Consider the following 22,013-nt stretch of genomic DNA (forward strand, 5'->3'; position numbering starts at 1 on the left):
TTTGTTAAATACACGGGTGAGAGGTGGGGGCGAGTTTTGTTGTTGTTGTTAAGTTTATTGATGTATAGGTATGATTTTGATGCTTAACATTGAGGGAAAAAAGGAAGATAAGGTCTACGCAATCACTTTGCACACCCTTATTACAGAGCACGCCCTATTGAACGTAGAAGCACTTCCCAGTAAAGATCTATACAGTATAGGATTGCCCTGCGCGCCCCACTGTTTGCATAGGATTGCCCTGCGCGCCGAGGGAAGTGGGGAGGGGGGAAAAAGACAGCAGCACGCTGATTGGTGGACGAAGGGCTAGAAGAGGGACGGACGTAAATATAGGAAAAGTTGGAGAGTGACCATGCAACCTAAACTTCCGGTGAACAATTGAAGGCTCCGAATCTCTATGTCGTGAAGCGGCGCCGCTCTGGCTCTCAGCCGCTTATTGATGAACCCCGCCCCTTTTTCTGACATTCCTTTTGCCCTGAGAGAGCGGAAAGCCAGTTTTTCGACGGGAGGCCGGAAGTGGTAGGAGCGCTTCGCTCTGATTCTTTCGTATCGCTACAGCGAGGAGAGCTAACCGGAAGTGGCGCTTGGTGTGCTTCCGCTTTGGGGTGGGCAAGCAGCAGGGGGAGGCAGGCGGGCTAGGCGAGGAGAGGCGCCCATGCGCCCGCTGGTGCCTCCGTCGCTGCTCCGGCCACAGCTGCTGCGCGGAGGCAACAAAGGAAGGCATGAAGAAGCCGGCGCGGCCTGGACTGGTGAGGGGAAAGTGTGTGGGGGGGAACGGAGAGGAAACGGGGCGAGGGGAAAGGGGAGGGGGGACAAGAAAGGAGGGCGAGGCGAGTCCCCCTCCCGTTCTGAGAGGAAAGTGGGCGTGGCTGCGGGAGCTTCTGAGGGAGGCCGGAGGAGGCGGGGTTTCTGCTGTGGAGGGAAGAAAGGGGCGGGGCCGAGCGCACGGGAGCCGAGGATTGGTCCGCCGCTGCGCGCGTGTCCTGCGAGGGGGAGGAGTCAGCCGAAGGCGCTGAGGGGCCCCTGACGCCTCGTAGAGGTTAGGGTGGCTTTTCCCTCACCTGCTCTCCCGCCTTCTGGGTGGCTGCTGGACTACAGCTCCCATCATGCCTCGCCGCTGGCCACGCTGGCTGAGGCTGATGGGAGATGGAGTCCCCACGGGGGGGCCAGGAAGTTGAGGGACTGAGCTCCGAGGAGCTCCGAGTTCGAATCCCCACTTGCCCGTGACCCGCTGCCACTCGGCCTAACCTACCTCACAGGGGGGTAGTTGTGCAGATGACGTAGTACGTGCGTCTTATGTGAAAGGAGAACGGGGTGGGGGTAAGGATGGAAGGGTCCGGCGTAGCAGACTTGGTGGCCGTCACTGCCTCCTGTGGGAGCCAGTTCCATAGCTTCAACTAAAATAGTGAAGATCCGGGTTCAAGTCTGCACTGGTTGACTTTTAGGCAAGCAGCTCCTGCTCTGCCTAACTTCCTTACAGGGTTGTTGTGTGGATAAATTGTGGGCTTCTGCGTGCGCATGGGTGGTGGTAGAACCATGCATACTCACTTGGGAGTTCAAGGAAGTCCAACCAGCTGTGCTTTTATGACCTTTTAAGACCTGGCACATTGTGGTTGTAAGATTCTGCAGGTATGATCTAGTTGAGATTCTTGCATTGCAGGGGGTTGGACTGGATGACCCTTGGGGTCCCTTCCAACTCTGTGATTCTAAGAAAAATTATAGCCTGAGGCAGAATGGGAGGGGAGATGGGTTGCTCCTTTGGAGAAGTGAAGTGAGAGCAGTTTAGGGGGCTAAGAACATAAGAGCTTTGCTGGATCAGGCCAGGGGCTCATCTAGTCCAGCATCCTATTTGTATAGTGGCCAGCCAGGGACTGGTGGGAAGCCTGCAAGCAGAACCCGAGCTTGACAGCACTTTTACCACCCTGCCATTTCCAGCAACTGATACTTAGAGGCATACTGCCTCTGACAGCAGAGGTTTTGTAGATTGTATATGGGCAGGGGGTCTGTTTGGCAAACAGTCCAAAGCAGAGGCAAGCTTTCATGTGAAAGGGGTTTGTTTGTTTATATACCACCCTTCAATGTAAGATCTTATGTTGAATTGGAATGGAGCTGGAGAGAGGAAGCATTTACTGTATATCCTTACTTGCCAAAATTTGTATCCTGGCGAACGGGATGTGTCTTTCTCCATTTATCCTCCTTACAGCACTAAGGTTTGCCTTAGACCAGACATGTTACTTTTGAATTTCAGTGTGTAAATTTCAGTGGCAAAAATTTGTCCCAGTGCTGAAACATATTTGTTTAAATGGCAGGATTTCTCCTGCATTAACAACAGCGATTGCTGTCATGCTCCCATGCTACTGTGTATTGTTTAAAACCCAGCTATTTTAATGCATGTGAACTGTTACCAATTGAAAACATCACATGTTTGCCCTGGTTGTGTTATGGCCAATGACTGAAATTGGGGAATTGAACCTTTACAAGTTTTCCAGTAGTCTTTGAGGTTTTTTAAGGTTTTTTAACAACAACAACAACAACTGGTTTAGCTCCAATAATACTTTGCATGATGGGTTGTATCCAACAAAGTTCTACTCAGTGTAGACACAACTGAAATTAATGCACTCAAGTTAGTCATAGCCATCAATTTCAGTGGATTGATTCTGAGTAGGACTAACATTGGCTACAGCCTTAATATATTTTATATAGAATGATTACCCTGTCACCTAATTAAATAAACATTGATTGAGCAATTGGATGGAAATGTTCCTAAGTGTAATTAGTTTTCAAGTAAAGAATCCCACTAGCTTTAGTTCTAGAGATGATACACAAATGCAGCATAGCAAGCACTTTAGAACAGAGGTGGGCATCCTTTGCGGCGCTTGTGTGTTCCTGGGTCTAAGCCTGTGTGTTTTTAAAGCAGCCTTTCTCAACCTAGTGCCCTCCAGACATTACAACTTCCATAATCCTTGACCACTAGCCATTACTTGGTTAAGGATGATGGGAGTTGTAGTTCACAGCACCTGGGGGGGCGTCATGTTGGCTGACCGTCTTGTCTGGCCAAACACTGTAGCCCTAAGAATGATTAATGAAGGACTTCCAACTACTGCACTGAAATGCCTACAAAATAAATATATGGCAAAGTGAAGTCATTTCCTTGCAAGCAAGCCTTTGCTTTTGCTGTTGCTTAATTTGATATGTTTATTATTAGTTTTGGCTTTTTGTGTCTTTATTCCTTTGCTGCTGCTTTTAGGCCGGTGATGGTGTTTTTAAATAATTGATCATTGCTATTTTTGTGCTTCTTTTTATCTCTCCAAAACTGCTTCAGGCAACTTCTTTTGGGAAGAGAGAACTGGGATAGGAGTTTTTGATAATTTATATAACAAATATTTTGAGAGGAAAATAAAAACATCTTAATTCAGATGCACATATGCCCCACCCTCAAAACTTTTGTCAGTCGTATTTGACAACAGAGTGGGCAGAATTCATTTCAGTCCCCAAATAATTATTTCAATGTCACACATGCAAGGAAGGAAAACATTAGCTCATTTTAAGGTAATTCTGTTTCTCCCTCCATAAGTCGAAGCGCAGGAAGTATAATGCCATTACGTCAGTCTGTTCTGCAGTCACATTTTGGCTACTGCTTACTCTCAGAAAAGTACAGAAAAGGCACTTTTACATCTGGATCCTAAGCATGTTAGCTTAGAAGTCAGTCCACTTTCTACAGTGGTTCTTACACCTGAGTCACTCTGCATAGGCTTGGAGTACCTTCTTAGGAACATAGTTTGCATCCTTCTTTAGAGAATGCAAATCTGACTACTGTTCAACATGCCATGGTCACATCCAGGTTAGATTACTGCAGTGTGTGGGGTTGGTTTTCTTTGAAAAGTGTTTGGACATTTCAGTTGGTAGCAAAATGCAGCAGTGGGAGCTTTGGGTCCTTATACGGCAAAATTTGAGTTATATAGATAGTGTGCCAGAGGCCTGCTCATGTGTGGACCTAGGTGAGCCGTTCCTTATGCAAAGGTGAAATTCAATGCATGAAGGGCAATTGAAGCATCCTATGTGGATGGTTGGGGTGATTCTGGTATCCCACTATGTGTGAGTTGACACCGGGCTTCAGTATAGCTGAATGAGCTTCAGTATACCTGATGAAGTGTCTCCACCCCCATCTTTCAGCCTGGACACTGAGGTCCACCTCTTGAGGCCTCCTCGGTGGTAGCCCCCTCTCTGTGGAACACCCTCCCATCATATGCCAAGGAGATAAAGATTTACAAAGCTTTTAGAAGACACCTGAAGGCGGCCCTGTATCGGGAAGTTTTTAATGTTTGTGGCATTTTATTATTTTTTATATTTTGTTGGAAGCTGCCCAGAGTGACTGGGGATACCCAGCCAGATGGGTGGGGCCCAAATTATTATTATTGTTTGTTAAAGTAGCCTTGCATTTTGTTTTTAACAGGCTGACTGATCCTTGAGGTCTTTAACTCTTCTTTGTAAGTGATAACTTACATTCAAACGAGGGGAAAATGGCATTTGTTTCAACGCAAGGACCCACTGTGGTTGACCAAACCACTTTAATGAAAAAATACCTCCAGTTTGTGGCAGCTCTAACGGATGTCAATACACGTAAGTTTATTTTCAGGTTTTTTCTTCTATTTTTGCTTCATCTGCTAGACGAGTTATTCACACTGGCCTAGTACAGGTGTATCACTGGCTCTTGCAAATTGCATCCCGCAAATCAGAACCTAAATTTGGGAATGTGCTCAACCTTCATCTTTCCTGTCATATGTGAATTCTTATTGGCCTTAAGCATGATTTTGAATTTTATCTGTACCAATCCTGAGCATTCCTGATGCTAGCAGGAGTCCCCATCTTTACCGCAGTGTAAAGTCTTAAGTTTGAAGTGGGTTTGCAAACCTTGGGTGAAGAGTGAAGCTGGTTAGCATTCACTTTAGGTAGTAGCATTGCTGTAGAGTGAATGCTAGACTGTGATTAAGGTCCTCAGGGAGAAAAGGAAATTGTTTTGGAGAGTGATGGGAATATGGGCCTGAGGTTGGTTCCTGACCAAGAAATCAGGATTTGGAGTGAGCCAGAGTTATGTCTGCACTGAGCGATGGTTCAGTAAACTCCACGGTCACCTTAAGCTTTGCTTTAATGAAGAAGCAAAATGATGAAAAATATTTTCTTGAACCCTGAAAAAGTAACCTTGTGTGTGACTGCGTGGAGATGGATGAGTGCAGGTGTGTTTGAGTGAGAGTTGTGATTTGTGGAATCCACAATTTGGGTCATGAGAGCTAAACTGATAAGATCTGACTGCTTCTTCAAGTGCGGTCAAAGAGCATTTCTTCAATATCTGTCAAACATGTCGTTTAATCCCCCCTTTTTATTATTCCATTCTTGATTTGTAGCTGATGAAACAAAGCTGAAGATGATGCAAGAAGTCAGCGAAAACTTTGAGGTAACGAAAATCAGATCGCTGTCATACTGATCTAAACATTGTAGACCTTTGTGGAGAGATTTCAAACAATAATTATGTAAGTTGGCTTCTCTACTAGAGACCCACCCAACTGAAATCTGATCAGGACAGTTAATATTGTCCCACGCCCCCAAATCTACTTAGGCTTGGTGCAGAGACACAAATCAAGCCAGCCTTGAATATAACACGTTTGCTGTGAGCCATAGCCCACCAGGTATACCATACAGGTGAGTTTTGATCTGGTGGAGGAGGGACAGATTGTTCCATCTCTCCTTCAGCAGTCTGCTTGGTTTCTGTGCTGGCCACAGAGGAAGGAAAATTTCTTCCTCCTTAACCAACCCAGAACCACAATGAACTGGTGGAGCAGGGGTGGATCCCTCCATCATTCCACTGCTATCCTGCTTGGTAGGTTTTGTTTTTGTTTTTAAAAAACTATTCTGCTAAGAGGCCAGTAATCTGCATTTCTAAGCTGGCCACAGTGGAGAGGGTTTCTTTTTTGCAGCCAGCATTGCAAGGCAAATCACAACTGTGCTAGTAAATTTTCTTTTGTAAGGGGAGCAGGCTACTAACTTTTGTGGGCTTGCTGAAACACACTGAAGTTCAAGTATTGGGAAGGAGTCAGTAGGATTGCAAGTTTGTTGGCCGTTTGCACATCCCTCTATTCGAGCCTGGCAATATGTATGCATTGTCCTCAAAATGAGCGAAATAATTTGAAGAATTTTTGGCTTGTTTTGTTTTAGTAGCTGCAGCAGCTTGAAGTGGTTAGCTATGAAACCTTTGACTGCCATGCTTTCACTAAAGTACTTAATTCCACATTGTGTACATGTTTGAAATAAAGATCCTTAAAACATTGCTTTCTCCTACTAGAATGTGACGTCATCCCAGCAGTATTCCACATTCCTGGAACACATCATTCCTCGCTTCCTTACTTTTCTCCAGGACGGAGAGGTTCAATTTCTGCAGGAAAAGCCAGCACAGGTATATTGTGAAACGAACTCTTCTCTTTCTCTCAGGCTTTGTCTTTCAATGAGCCCTTTTGGCAAACCAGAAGGAAGCTTTGTTATTTATGCATATTGGGATTTTATCTGTGTGTTTTTCTTTAACGTGTTCCTCAAGCTGTTAGGGTTTTACCATATGACTTTTCATTGAGTTATATATTTTGAGTTGATGGCCCTCCTTTTATCTCTCCCCAGCAACTGAGAAAATTAGTTCTGGAAATAATCCATAGAATACCAACAAATGAACATCTTCGACCGCACACCAAAAATATCTTATCTGTGATGTTCAGATTTCTAGAGGTACTGTACTTTAAAAATACAATCTTAGCAACATTTTTTTAAAAAAAGAATTACTCCTGTTGTGGATTTACCTACCTTTGAAACTTCATAACTGGAAAGATAACTAGAAGTGATGGAGTACTATTTAAATGTCACGTGTTGTTCTGTTATTCCAATGTGCTTGTATATGAGACACAGTGCAGCAAATGAGAGCCCTTAGGGGCAGGTAAAAAATAGACCGTTTTCATTTTATGTGGCATTAAAAAAAAATCATTTGTCAACTGAGATGCAAAATGCACCAAACCTCCAATTTTCCAGGTTATTTGTGTGGAGAAGTATTGTAGAAGATTAACCTACTTTCTTATTCCTCTCTATGATCGCTGTGTAAAGCTGCATTGCATGTTTTTGCTACATCCTGGTTTTCCCCTCCTCCTTTCCTAATTTATTATGTTTTATTTTGTCCCCATTGTTGTAAAAAGTCTCTATTTTTTATAATTTTATTTATAGTTTTTTGTTTATATACATTTCAATAGTTTAACAATAGTTCTAACATTTCAAACCTCGACTTCCTTCCTCCTCTTTCTGCAGTTCCTTAAATTTATTTTATCATTTCCTGCATATTCTAAATTAACAACTTAATCTTTTATTCATCTATTTTGATTATATGTTCTTTTGAAACTGCAGGTTATTACAGTAATTCTGCCAGTGTCTTTATCTGTTTACAATTTGTTTGTAAATATTCAATAAACCATTTCCCTTCTTTTGTACATAAATAAATTTCTGTACTGTGTGGGTAGTTCTACACCTATAATTCCCAAGAGGAAATCTTCTTGTTCTTCTTCTTTTTTATATTACAAATGTTACCTTGAACATCTTTTCCAGTTCATTATATATCATTTCCCAGTAAGCTTTAACTTTACTACAAGACCACCACATATGATAAAAAGTACCTTCTTTTTCTTTGCATTTCCAACACTTATTCGATTTTGATTTATGCGTTTTTGGCAATCTACTGGGTGTTAGATACCATCTATATAACATTTTCATGTAATTTGTGAAAAGTCTCTATGTACCTTGGGCTTCTTCTCTCATAACAAAATGACAATAAAGATTATTTTTAAGGAATTACTGTTTCACAGAAGCAAATACACTTTTCTGAATAATTCAGAAACTATGACAACTGTAACATTATTTTAAAAGTTCAGGAATTCAGTCATGAAATAATAAATCTGTTCTCTTTCCCCCTACACTTAGACTGAAAATGAAGAAAATGTACTTATTTGTTTGAGGATAATCATTGAATTGCACAAGCAGTTCCGTCCACCAATCACACAAGAGGTAAATTACTTTCTCCTGTACTATTAAAGTTTTATTTTTGTATTACTACTTGGATATGTTTGATTTGTGATTTTGTATTGTAGAGGGTTGGACTAGATGAACCTTGGTGTCCTTTCCATGCCTACAGTTCTATGATTCTGTGCTGTTATATTAGAAACATAATCTAATAATAATTGAAAATGCAATGGAAAAGAATTGTACCAGTGCTGCTGTCTCCTTATGAAATCTCTGGGAGGTTTCAGAAACCTTAGAATATTGTAATTAAGTACTTAAGCTTCAAGTTATGAGAAAAAGTGCATACAGTTGTGGATTTTATGGATAGATTTCATAAATTATTAGAATACTTGTAAAGGAATCTTTTGCTTTCTGTTTTACTATTGTAGTACACACTATATTATTGGATGAGTCAACTTAGGCTGCAATCATGTACTCAGTAAGAAGCCCTATTGAACTTCATTGGGACTTCCTTCTCAGTAGATGTATATAGGATTGTGCTGTTAAGTTCACATAAGGAAGGGTCTTGTCCCCTCCTTTTACCTATGCTCCCCTCTGTCTCTCTGGAGTGTGGGGTGTGTGTTATTTAGCAGGGGTGGCCAATTCCCAAGAGACTGCGATCTACTCACAGAGTTAAAAACTGGCAGTGATCTATCCCCTTTTCTGGGGTTCAGGTCCAAGTTGTTGAGGTTTTTTTGGGGGTGCAGGGCAAGGTTGCTCCATCTTGCATGTGACAGCGCTTTAGATATTTGAAGATGGCTATCATAACTCCTCTTATCCACCCTTACTGGTGGTCTGTTCCTTTTGAGCAGGTTATACCCCTCTAATTCTTCTTTCCATTTATGAGTCTCCTCCCACCAGGTTTCAGTAACGCCTATTAGGTCATATTTTCCATCCTGCATTAAGGGCTTAAATTCATCTTGCTTGTTTCACATACTGTGCTTTAGTATAGAGACAATTCAGATCACTTGTTGGAATTCTAAGTTCCCAAATTAAACTTAGGCATGGCCAATGCATAAAATAATTGAGCAATGGGTTCTGCATCCCGAAAAGACTTGGGTCTGAGTTTCTTAAACAGCTCCATCCTACATATCCATGAATACTGTTGTATCTGTGTAAATTGGCAAGAGAGCTGTAATCCTACTGGGATGCCCTAAAACTAGTTACTTAGAACCTGCCCAGTTCACTTCCTTTGTTTTTAAAGTTGTTCAGTGTGAATACCTAGAAACAGAATGGCTTAAAAAAAAGTTTTTTAGAACATAGACTCATCCTTTTTTTCTCTCCCTTTCCACAGATACATCATTTTTTGGATTTTGTGAAACAGATTTACAAGGAGCTTCCAAAAGTAGTGGTAGGTCTTAATTATTTTTTTTGACTTCTGAAATCCACATTTTTGACCCATCATGGATAAAATACCCTAACTTGGTATCTTTTCTTTTATGCCTTCTGGAAGACTTTTGATTATTATTATTTTGCCTTGCAAAATTGGCAGGAGCTTGCAGGTCTGGTAATCGCCCACTCACTAGCTCCATAAGATCTCAATCTAGTCAGGATTCGCTTGGAGATTCAAAGGCCGGGACAACAACAACAACAACAACAACAACAACAACAACAACAACAACAACCACCACCACCTTTACACCGCCTTTTTGTATAGTGCGTTCAAGTGTTCAAAGTACCTTTTGGTCTTTGCAAGGGGCTGTATTAGAAAGATAGGATTGCAGTAGCCCTGAATGTATATTGAGAAGGATACTGAAACGCTTGGTGTGGGCTTTGTAAATGCCATATTATAAGAAAAGATGTAGGGAGCAAACATTTAATCATAGATGATCAGCAGTGCCTATTATTGCAGCAAGTATAATCATGCGCTAATTGTATCCTGAGATAGCTAATAGGTTATTGAACTAGTCTTAGTACGGTATTCACAGTTCTGTATTAATTATCAACAATGAGTTTTGCCAAAGTTGCCTTTTGTCAGAGCTCATTGCCAAAGCAGTCGCTCTTCTTCCTCCTTTCCTCCTGTCCCATCCCTCAGCAGCCATGGAGTCTGGTAGAAGTGGCTTTCCCCTGCTTTATTCGTGCTTCACCTCCGTAAGCTTATCAGCGCTTGTGAAGTCGGCGAGATCTGCAGCTATTGTTAATGCTTCAAAATCTCTTTGTTCTTGCCGTAGAATCGTTACTTTGAGAATCCTCAGGTTATCCCCGACAACACTGTTCCTACTCCAGAAATGGTGGGTATGATCACGACGATCGTAGTGAAAGTAAATCCAGAACGGGACGACAGCGAAACGAGAACGGTATGTATAATACATGACTCCAGCTTGTAATAGAACCCTGTGGTTTACGGTGCATCTGCGTTGGCATGAAGTGAATATGAACCTTGGCGGTGCCAAGATGGGAGACTGCGGAGAGCCCCACCTGAGCAATACATCTATAAGCAATATATGTCACCTCCTGTCTGCCACCTGGTGGAGTTTGGTTATCTCTTTTCATCACTGGACACCACTCTTTTTGTTTTTATTTATTTAGCATTTCTGACCCATTCAGTCTCTCGCTCCCCTATACCGCATCGGTTTCTGTCCTTTCTGCCTCTCCTTTCTCTCTCACTGACTTCCCACGGGGGTTGTGAGTCCTCCTAGAATCATAGAGTTGGAAGGAACCCTGAGGATTATCTGGTCCAGCCCCCTGCAATGCAGGAATATGCAGCTGTCCCTTATGGGGATTGAACGTCTGACCTTGGCATTATCAGCACCATGCTCTCACTTACCAAGCTATCTCTGGTGCCTCAGATCCCTCCATACCCCGTTGCCCTGGCCAAGCACACTCTTTGTGGCAGCCCTACTTTCCTTCATAGTTTGTCCTCTTCCCTTCTGTCTCTTCCTTTGTGCTGCTTCATGTCTCTCTGCTCTGCCTTTCCCCTTGTCTTCCTTCATTCTTGCTCCCCACCTTGCCTTCTATTTCCCATTGGGAGTGACACCCAACAGTCTGATGCTGCTCTTTCATCTGAAGGATGTTCTCTGCATCCTCCGCTTGCCCAGCATCATTAAGCTGTTTGTCGGGTCTTCAGCAGGGTCACGTGGACCAAGTTGGAGCTTGAGAAAGAAAAAAACCATGTTGGTTAAAACTTGCAAGCTATATTGAAACAAACTGATCCAAGAAAGCAGCTGTCAAACTGTGTTTCATGCTAACAGCTTTTAATTTTTTAAAATCCCATTTTAAAAGAGACATTTTGTGGAAATGTTTGCCCTTTGCTTCTGTTTTCCCCCCAGCATTCAATAATTCCTCGAGGCTCTCTCTCCTTGAAGGTGTTAGCTGAGCTGCCCATTATTGTTGTCCTTATGTATCAGGTGAGTACTGGAATGCTTCATATAAATAACCTGCTTGTGTCTAAATTTCTGCCCTGTCTTCTAGCCAAACTTTAGGGCTTCCCCCTCCTCTTATTTGGCGTATGAATGGAGGGCGACTTTTGGGGCATCAAGCTGCAAACTTATTTGGGTTGCAGGTTTGTTCGAAAGCCGCCTTGTAAGCAACAATCATACATCTTTCATCACACATTGTTTTCTTTTCTTTCTTTAGCTGTACAAACTGAACATCCATAACGTGGTGGCTGAATTTGTACCCTTGATTATGAATACAATTATTATTCAGGTGTCCACACAAGCAAGGTAAGGTTACATAACAAAACCTCCTGGCGAAGCCTTTTTACATTAGCCATGTAAATGGTAACGTTTAAGCTTTAAAAAAACAAGAAGCACCATTCATGAGGTAACTTTTTTTAAAAAAGAAAGGCAAGACTAAATCACTGTTTGACGTTCAATTTTCAGGCAGCATAAACTTTACAACAAGGAACTGTATGCTGACTTCATTGCTGCACAGATAAAAACGTTGTCGTTCTTGGCCTACATAATAAGAATTTATCAGGTAAGTGACATTCGAGAGGTTTGAGCATTCTTGGACAGGTGGAGGCAGAGAGTCATGCGTTCCACTAGTTAACAGAACTTTTTTCGGTGGGTGGATAGGCTGTATCAAGAGAGAACAAAATAAGAAACCTTTAAACTCCATGTGAAAGTGAAACACTTTTGAAACCCCAACCAAAAAGTATGTGTAAAACAATGTTTTGTATAACACAGGGGGTGGGGAAAACTTTACTGAACTACAACTCCCATCAGCCCTAGTAAGCATGACCAACGACCGGGGATTATGGGAGTTTTGGTCAGCCGCACATGGAGGACTAATGATTCTCCACAAAGCCATATAACTGGGGATTTCTGAGGATTCATAGGAGGTAGAAGAAAGCAGGAATTCCCTCTCCTTGCTTTCCTTCTCACCCCACCCCCAATTTTGGTTTTTGTTTGTGTTTTTTGTTTGGATTCCTATCCCCATCTCTGCTTAATACAACCACCTCTGTAGATGGGGCCTCTGTATACACAGTGGAAAGTAAGCCTTATTGATGCCTCTACCAGGGTGTGAGTCAGTTGAGATTTTTACCTATATATGCCATAAATATAGCTGGAATATATGCATCTATATTTTTACTTTCATCAGGAATTGGTGGCCAAGTATTCTCAGCAAATGGTAAAAGGCATGTTGCAGTTGCTGTCAAACTGTCCTGCAGAAACAGCTCACCTGAGAAAGGAGCTTCTCATTGCAGCCAAGCATATTCTGACCACGGACCTGAGGAGCCGTATGTCCCTTTTGCATATTTTAAATAGTTGGCATATGTTGGTGGGAAAATGGTGAGAGGTGGGTCACAAGGTATGGTTCTGTGTTCTCAGTGTTACGAGTCCTCTCTTGTTAAGGTTGCTTTATGATTGCTGCCAGAGTCAAGTGGGTGCAATTAGCACAGCAGTTTCAGAGCTAGTTTGAGTTCGCTTCACTTGGTGTGAAGTGGATAGAAAATCAGCCATGCCTATGAACTGGAACCGGTCAAACAGGTCAAATCAGACTGCTGGTACCTGTGAATTTAATATCTTACATTGGTAAATGTAAAATCAATTGGAATCTGCCAAATTAAATGCAAAGTCCTCACCCCCCATAAGGTGCTGGTGAGCCTATAGAGTGGAAAAACAATTTTTTTTTGAGTTTACACTACTCTTCCACAGTTACTTTGTACAGTAGAAATATGGGATTGAATACAATGAAGTCATTCTCTGTTCTCCGCCCGTTTTCTTATGGTGTGTGCTAGATAAAACTTGTTTTTGGATTGTCTAAATAGAGCTATAAAATCGCGATTTGACAAAGGTATAGCTTAGCTTAATTCTGCACATGGGATCCAGCTCTACAGACCCCCTAATCTTGCACTTTCCTTTAAGGATTGCAGTCTTGAGTGTAACTTAATTGCTAATTAAGTGTGTTTATCTTATTAACAAAAGCATAATGATATGGAAAGTAACGTCTATGTTTGACTCTTGAAAGGGGTATGTTAATCTCCTTATGTTTCTTGCTTTCGTGTTCTCAGTCAAACCTAGCCGACCTCACAAGGCTGTTGTGAAGTGAAATGACATAAAGTAAAATGGCATGTTCATCACCCTCAGCTCTTTAAACCAATGAGAGAAATTAACAATGTAGAAATATACAGTTTCAGAAGCACATCTTTCTATACTAGTGTTCCTTAATACATTTAACATAATTTCTTAGGGGAGTTTTTCTGCTGATCTGTAGAGGGATGAGAAGGCTCTAAATGTTTGTACCACTCCAGTAAACTTGGGCAGGGTGCTCAGAATCAGTTTAAGGAAACAAATATTTGCAAGCTAAGTAAATACCTGCGGCATTTTTTCTTCACTGAAGAGAGCAGCATGTTAAATTCACTTTTGGCAGAACTGCCACTTCCCGAGGATTAAAAGTCATGCTTGGTAGGCTAAATTTTGCAGGAAATGTTTGATTGGTGGCCCAGTAGTTGGACTGCCTTCTGCATTAATTAAAGCTGCTTAATAATTCTTGTTTTGTTGCCTCCATCATGACAGCGTTCTCTTGTCACTTTTCACTACAGAATTTATTCCGTGCATGGACAAATTGTTCGATGAATCCATACTAATAGGCTCTGGATACACGGCCCGTGAAACCCTGAGGTGCGTACTGAAGCTTGTTCTCTATCTGTTAATGCTGCCAGCGCATTGGATGTTTTAGCGGGTGCACAAGATCATAACCAGGTCTTTGTCCTACCTGCTCTCCCATTTATTGGCTGAAGAAGGCAAAAAGGCAAAAGGGCTGCTCCCTCCCTCCGTGTGAACATTATACCCAAGGAGGCTGTAGGAGGACCACACCTATAGACCCTACCCATGACAGACTCCTGGCATCCCAGTCCCCTGGTGTCCATACATTAAGGGAATTGTCAGAAAGGAGAGTTTGCAGCTCTGTGCATTTTGAGATCCCTAGTTATGTCCACTTCTCAATGGTCCCTGAATGTGCAGATGGTTTGGCATTGCTGGCAGGTGCAGTCCCTCTCTTCTCTCCATTGTGTCTTCTCTACAGGGGGTCGGCTAATAAGTTAATGGTTGTACAAGGCATCTTTTCTTGCATGTGCCATAATGGCTGTTTTCTACTCTACTAAGTTTAGTCCCCAGGTTAGATGGCACCTTTTATGCCTTCTTCGGCAACTCCTGCAGCCAAGATGGTGCCAAACATATTGCTCTGCTTTCCTTTGGACTACATCAGTGGTGTCCAAACTTTTTGAGAGAGGGCCAGATTTGATAAAGTGAAGGGCCTTGGGGGCTGAATAAAGGGCCAACAAAAGTTGTTGACTTTTTTTAGGATTGAAGTTTTTGATCTTTTTTTAAGGGTTGCAGGTGTTGAGGTTTTTTTAGGATTTTACTCCAGGAAATAAACTACCACAGTTTATTAGGGCCCCAAAACGGACTTTGGACATGCCTGGACTACATCAATGAGGCCAGGAGTGGGGCCTTGCCATTTGGGCAGCCCAGGACCTCCATGCGCACTGCCCAGGCTTGCTCCCTAGAGAGGTCACTTCGGTGCTGCTAATAGCGGTTTGACTCTATCCCCGGAGGTGTACTCCATTGTCTCTTGAGACAGACAGATGCAAACAACCTCTGTCATCGGAGGCAGGATCCCTCTGAATACTAATTGCTGAGAATCACATGAGTGGCGAGAGTTGCTCTTGCACTCAGGTCCTGTGTGCATGCTTCTCCTAGGCTGGCCACCTTGAGAACAGGATCCTAGACTGGGTGGCCCATTGGCCTGTTTATTAATTGCAGTGGGTCTTCTCTAGGGAAGGACTGGCATTGGTTACCACCCTTTCACTCCTCATCACTGTGTGTTGGACGTCTATGTTGGCTTCACACATATCGTCTCAACACGTAAACTGGAGATATTACGCTAAAGTAACTAGTTTATTTGTTCTTTGTGTGTTCCCAGGCCCCTTGCGTACAGCACTTTAGCAGATCTGGTTCATCATGTCCGACAGCATTTGCCGCTCAATGATCTCTCCCTTGCTGTCCAGTTATTTGCTAAGAATATTGATGACGAATCATTGCCCAGCAGTATCCAGACCATGTCATGCAAACTTCTGCTAAATCTCGTGGACTGCATTCGATCCAAGAGCGAACAGGAAAATGGAAATGGCAGAGACATCCTCATGAGGATGTTGGAGGTACTGTGGCATTTAAAGTAGGGGTGCTGGAATGAAAATATTCATTAAAATCACATAGCTGCTCAGAAACGAGGCCTCTGTGCTGAGGAGGTGGAATTAAATATATAACTAAATGGAAAAGGTAGATTGATCTACTTGGGACTGGAGGTGCTATTCAACAAAATTTTACTTGGAGCAGACCCGTTGAAATGAATGAATGTTTAAGTTAGCTCCATTAATTTTAATGGATCTACTCTGAGTTAAAACCTGAGTTGAAAACCATCCTTGGGCTCATGCATTCGCTTCTTCTATTTTGTGCTGCCTCCTGTTTAGAGGGAAACCACCGGTTGTCATTAGATCTGAATGGACAAAACTATGGCTTGCACTTGCCCTTCATACAGGGAATGGCAAAGCATAGTTCGAAGCTGCTTTGTGATCCCAGTTTGGAGGGCAAGTTCAAAACCATAGTTTGTCCAGCTCTAATGGCAAGTGTTGGTTTGCCTTCTAGCAGAGGGAGGTGTGTGTGTGTGTGTGTGTGAACACCAGTATCATTCCGGCCTCTTCCACTGGTTGTCGGATTTGGCGTTACACCTAGATTCAGATGATGAATCTTACTTTGTTGTGACGGTGTTTCTTCTCCTCCAGGTTTTCGTCCTTAAATTCCACACCATTGCCCGCTATCAGCTCTCCGTGATCTTTAAAAAGTGCAAGCCGCAGTCTGAACTTGGGGCAGGAGAAGCTGCCTTGCCCAGTGTGCCGGCTGGAGGAAATGCCGCTCCGGTTCCTGTTCCGTCCCCTGCTCCCACCACTCCCGTGGCCCCTGCCCCGGGGCCTGTCTTTGAGAAGCAAGGGGAGAAGGAGAAGGAAGACAAGCAAACATTCCAAGTCACGGATTGCCGAAGCTTGGTGAAAACCTTGGTCTGTGGTGTCAAGACGATTACCTGGGGTATCACTTCTTGCAAAGCTCCTGGTGGTAAGGTGGCATGATTCGAATTTTACCTGGGCTTTTTTCCTAGGGTGGTGCAACCTTTTTTTTTTTTTTTTAAAAAAAAGGCAATTTATCATATGGGTTTTAGTTACCCATTTATTTAAAATATGCATATGAGTATGTCAGTTGCTGGAAACCTCAAGAGAGGAGAGTGTTCCTGTGCTCGGGTGGTGGTTGCGGGTTTTCCTGTAGGCATCAGGTTGGCCACTGTGAGACCAAGATGCTGGACTAGATGGGACATTGACCTAATCTAGCAAGACTCTTCTTACGTTCTGGGTTATTATTTCCGAAACAAGAAACACCCTTTGCGCTTAGGTGATGCATGCATGTACTGTAGGTGAAATTCCTCCTCTGTAGTGATGTGGGAGAAGGGAGAATTGGCTAAGATACTGCTTGCTGTCTGCAGATTTTATTGCATTAGGCTTTGAGTGTCTGTGAAAGGCCCCCAAAGCTGCGAACAGCGTATTAATACAAAAATACAAGCACCCATTTTAAAAATAGTCGTATACATATTTAAATGTGATGCCTGATTAATTGGGGGCACCTTTTAGATTCAAAGTTTTGAAGCAGATTAAACTGTGGGATTAATTGTTGTGAGCAGCTCTAGTTTTTCCCATTTTGTTGCACAAGTGCACACTTTTTAGCAGTAAAAAGTAATTTCTCTTTCAATTCCTTTTCTTCTTTTTTCAGAAGCTCAGTTCATTCCCAATAAGCAGCTGCAACCTAAAGAGACACAAATATACATCAAGCTGGTCAAATATGCAATGCAAGCTTTGGATATTTATCAGGCACGTATCCTAGCTGTTGTTTAATTGCTCTGTAATTTTAATCTCCATGGCTTATTCCAAATCATTTTTAAATTTGCGGCTTTTCAATTGCTTTGGATATTTTGAGACGGGAAGCCAGTACAAATGGTGGTGGGGATGCATGTTGACTTGAATCCTGTCTTGTGTCTCCATTGCAAAAGGTTCAAATAGCTGGGAATGGGCAGACGTACATCCGAGTTGCAAATTGCCAGACCGTCAGGATGAAAGAGGAGAAGGAGGTCCTGGAGCATTTTGCCGGCGTCTTCACAATGATGAATGCTCTGACTTTTAAAGAAATCTTCCAGACGACAGTTCCATACATGGTTGAAAGAATCTCTAAGAACTATGCCCTTCAGGTAGTATGTTTCGTGTACTTGATAGTAGTGTGAGCCCTGACAAAAACTTTCTGTTGAGCTTGGAAGATTTCTTTGTTAACATGCCACTGTGTTGTCATTCTGTCGCCTTTACGGCTGATCCAGCCTTTGCCAACCTGGTGCTCTCCAAATGTTTTGGACTTCAGTTCCCATCAGCCCTAGCCAGCATGGCTGGGCTTGTTGGGGCTGATGGGAATTGTAGTCCAAATCATCTGGAGGGCAGCAGGTTGGCAAACGCTGGGTTAAGCAATAAACTACACTAAGTTGAACTGACAATAGCTCTTGTCCTCACTGGAAATGGACAGTGGTTTGGAGGAACTGTTATTTGACGCATAGCTTGCTACTCCTTGTGGAATCAAATGGGATGTCAGTGAAATGAAATCTGTAAAAAGGCAAGCTACTTGAAAACAATTTGAAATCAACTCAGTGACCGATAACGTTAAGCAAATGTTTTTTTTGAAAAAATAAATCATTGCCAGTGGTTATTCCTAATTGTTTCATTCTCTCCTTTTGACAGATTGTTGCCAATTCTTTCTTGGCCAACCCAACTACCTCAGCTCTGTTTGCCACAATCCTGGTGGAGTATCTCTTGGATCGGTTGCCTGAGATGGGCTCCAACGTGGAGCTCTCCAACCTGTATCTCAAACTTTTCAAGTTAGTCTTTGGCTCCGTTTCACTTTTTGCAGCGGAAAACGAACAGATGCTTAAGGTAAATGTTGCAAACGGGTAAAAATGGTGAGATCTCTTAATGCGCCCAGGGTTGACTTCTGAAATGTAGGTGTGTGCGTGTAAAGCTCAAAATCTCATGGGATCTACCACTATATATATATATATATAGAGAGAGAGAGAGAGAGTAGTTCCCATGAGATTTTGAGCTTTAGGCCGCAAGCCCATATGCACTTACCTTGCAAGTCCTGCTGAATTTGGTGGGACGTATTTCTGAGTGGATTTGTGTAGGATTGCATCATAAAGGAGGTGCACTCTCTATAAAACATGACATCTTAAGATTGTCATGGTGGCTTCTTTGTGCATTCAAGGCTGCTTTCGTTCACACATCAGGCTATACAGCAAACCTCTTTTGAAACAGAGGGCAGTTCTGAAAGCAGTTTTGAGTTCAATTTCATTGTTTTAGCCATTGTCTAACATACAGCGTAGCACAAAGTGATGGCCATGTGCCAGCCAGTTGCTGCTTTAAAAAGATTAAAATTACAACAACAACATCTCTGTAACCCAGTTTATGTCATGATAATGAGAAAACACTGTCTGAGAGTTCTTTAAAGCCAGAATAAGTAAAGCCACTGTCTAGGCTCTCGATGTTACTGTTACTAGATTTTATATAAAGTCAAACTTCTTATGTCCGCCTCCGCTTGCATCCATTTCGCCCAACATCTGCGGCAAACCTGGAACTAACCGGGTTTGCCGCTGGTTGCGCATGTGCAGTGATCACTGCCTGCGCACAACGGCACCTCTCTCAGCGAACTGTTTCGACCTCCGGGTGGACCTCTGGAACACATTATGGTCGCAGATAGAGGTTCCACTGTATACGTATGCATGTGAATTAAGGAGTACACCAATCAAAAGCAGTTTGTGACATAAGATAGGAAAGTTTGCTATTCAAAGTTGGGGGAATAGAATACATCCAGACTTACATTTGGATGAATGTAAGTTGTTATTCGGTTCCTGAGCAATGTTTACAAAGCTGCTTTGCTTCCAATGAGAGTTTATTGGCACTGTTCATTCCTTATTGGACTTTGATGGCTTGCTGTTTTAAATACACAGTGCACTATTTTGTTCCTCTGCCAGGAAGTCCTGATTATTCGTGGATTAATAATTGAACTCAAGCACTTCCTGTCTTGTAAAGGAGCCCCAAATGTGTAAGGCATCCTGCCTCTGATGCATTGTGTTCCCTTATTCTGCTGCCAGAACCAAGGTCACTTTCATTTTATAAACGGCAAATCCAATTTAAATGGTGTGATATACTGCCGTCGCCACTCCATGCCTGTTAAATTATTTGATTCTCAAGAATTGATGGTGTGGCCTTGAGTAGACAATTTAATTTGAGTGATGAAAGCTATTCGCAGCAATTGTGAAGCAAGGTCTAGGGCCTTTAGATGTTAATAAAACCCATAATTATTTCAGAGTTTGTACCTGGGCCGAGTCTTGTCGATCTGTCTTCTTCTTTTTTTTTGTAATAGCTTGCACAAGGCTTTTAATTTCTTCTGTATTTCTAAGGATGCATTAATCCAAATTGTACTGTGCTAATCATGTTGGTCCCTTTGTGCATTGTGCGTTAGCTTGGTGCAGTTCTGTGTGAGAGAACAAGGAAATAGGATGACAAATGGTACAGCATGCTTCAGAAACTGGGGCAGAGCTCATTGGCTCAGTCCATTGATCCGCAGGACTTGGATTTTTTGGTTTCCCCTTCCTTTTATAATAAGCAGATCTCCACTTTATTTATTTAACAGTCACACGCCTTCTGGAAGTCCACAAGTAGTAACAGCTCTCCTCCATTGTTTGTCCCCTAGTGAGTGGTATTCAGTGGCACTGTTGCCTCTGGTTCCATGTAGTCATTGATAGCCTTGTCTGCCTCCATGGATACATCATTTGGTACCTTTTTATAGTTGGCCTTCCTTTCACGATAGAATTTTAAGCCATGTCCCTACAGTTCGTAGGCTGTCATCCATCCAGACACAGACCAAACACAAACTCACTTGCTTTCAGCCAGGTTACTTTGCAAGCTTTCAACAGAACTCTTCTATTAAGTAAAAGACAAAAATGGAGGGGGAAAATACCCAAAATCTTCTCACTTGATTTCCCAAAGTTCCACGGTGTGGTGCGGATATGCTTCCCGTTGCTTGCAGGAAAATCAAATGTCCTGGTTATATATTTACTTTAACTTCCTTAAGCTTAGTAATTCATCCTCCGCAGAATAATAGAGTTGGGAGGGATCCAGAAGGTCATTTCATCCAACCCCCTACTAAGCAACCTCTGCCATCCAACTTCTGGTTAAAAACCTCAAATGAAGGATGTTTCCAGTCTCCCAGGAAAGAGTCTTTGTCCCTGGGAAATATTTTGCTGATTTCTTGTTAATCTGGCAGTGTGAGTGCACCTTAAGAAAAACCTCTATTCTTCTGTTTTTCGATTTTTAATTTTTTTTTGCAGCCACACCTCCACAAGATTGTGAACAGCTCCATGGAACTTGCACAGACAGCCAAGGAGCCCTACAACTATTTCTTGCTGCTCAGAGCTCTCTTCCGATCGATTGGAGGAGGGAGCCACGATCTCCTGTATCAGGAATTCTTGCCCTTGCTACCAAACCTACTGCAAGGTCAGAGCAGAAGCCGGGGGCAGGGGGGGCGGGGGCCGGGGCGGGATATACATCTCCTTTTTATGTCCATGATTGTTGGTAGCAAATCTGGGCTGTTATTGATGCCAGCTGTCACATTTCAGGACTTAACATGCTGCAAAGTGGCCTGCATAAGCAGCACATGAAGGATTTGTTTGTAGAGCTCTGCCTCACCGTGCCAGTCCGACTGAGCTCCCTCCTTCCTTATTTGCCAATGTTGATGGATCCCTTGGTGTCTGCCTTGAATGGATCCCAGACGCTGGTCAGCCAGGGCCTGCGGACTTTGGAGCTGTGTGTGGATAACCTACAGCCAGACTTCCTGTATGATCACATCCAACCTGTGCGGGCAGAGCTTATGCAGGTAAAGATGCAGTTATCAGAAGGGACCTTTAGAGGTCAGTGTTGGTTCAGTTATCTGGCCTGCTTTGCTTTAGCCTTGACGGTGATAGAACGCTGGAAGAAACTTTCCTGTTAAATGGGGGTTGAGTCCTCCTTTCGACTTTTGTTTTCTGTAATAGCAAAATGGCCGGTTAATTCAGGTATGTGTAAAATATAGGGGTTTTAATTCATCTCTTCGGCTAGCTGTGCTACTTTGTGAGGTCCTGAAACCTACTGTGATACAGTCAAACCTCGGCTCCCGAACGCCTCCGTTTAGGAACATTTCGGCTCCCGAAAACCTGGAAGTAAATGTTCCGGTTTTCTAACATCTGAGATGGCTTCCACTAGAGTGCAGGAGGCTCTTGCAGCCAATCGGAAGCCGCCTATCAGTTGTTGAACATTTCGGAAGCCAAACAGGCTTCTGGAATGGATTACGTTCGACAACCGAGGTTTTGACTAT

The 22,013-nt window shown here is 42.9% G+C and overlaps 1 protein-coding gene across 5 annotated transcripts in view; it reads left to right on the forward strand.

Annotated features, from left to right (window-relative positions):
• Positions 1-581: 581 nt before the first annotated feature.
• The window catches only part of TRRAP (transformation/transcription domain associated protein), a 166,916-nt gene continuing 145,484 nt past the window's right edge, over positions 582-22,013 (forward strand). For 2 of the 5 annotated variants that reach the window (XM_083474102.1, XM_083474104.1), the window contains exons 1-20: positions 592-746; positions 4,451-4,617; positions 5,400-5,449; positions 6,335-6,445; positions 6,661-6,765; positions 7,999-8,082; positions 9,371-9,427; positions 10,248-10,373; positions 11,346-11,423; positions 11,653-11,741; positions 11,901-11,997; positions 12,622-12,760; positions 14,066-14,144; positions 15,448-15,682; positions 16,307-16,634; positions 17,340-17,437; positions 17,617-17,811; positions 18,347-18,538; positions 20,992-21,157; positions 21,280-21,536. In XM_083474102.1, coding sequence (XP_083330228.1) covers positions 4,518-4,617; positions 5,400-5,449; positions 6,335-6,445; positions 6,661-6,765; positions 7,999-8,082; positions 9,371-9,427; positions 10,248-10,373; positions 11,346-11,423; positions 11,653-11,741; positions 11,901-11,997; positions 12,622-12,760; positions 14,066-14,144; positions 15,448-15,682; positions 16,307-16,634; positions 17,340-17,437; positions 17,617-17,811; positions 18,347-18,538; positions 20,992-21,157; positions 21,280-21,536 — 2,586 coding nt within the window. In that variant the 5' untranslated portion in view covers positions 592-746; positions 4,451-4,517. Of the gene's footprint in view, positions 758-4,450; positions 4,618-5,399; positions 5,450-6,334; positions 6,446-6,660; positions 6,766-7,998; positions 8,083-9,370; positions 9,428-10,247; positions 10,374-11,345; positions 11,424-11,652; positions 11,742-11,900; positions 11,998-12,621; positions 12,761-14,065; positions 14,145-15,447; positions 15,683-16,306; positions 16,635-17,339; positions 17,438-17,616; positions 17,812-18,346; positions 18,539-20,991; positions 21,158-21,279; positions 21,537-22,013 lie in introns of all 5 variants that reach the window. The other 3 variants (XM_083474103.1, XM_083474106.1, XM_083474105.1) reach the window with 2 other exon arrangements.

Source organism: Podarcis liolepis (assembly GCF_965112155.1).
Source record: "Podarcis liolepis genome assembly, chromosome: 14".
NCBI lineage: Eukaryota > Metazoa > Chordata > Lepidosauria > Squamata > Lacertidae > Podarcis > Podarcis liolepis.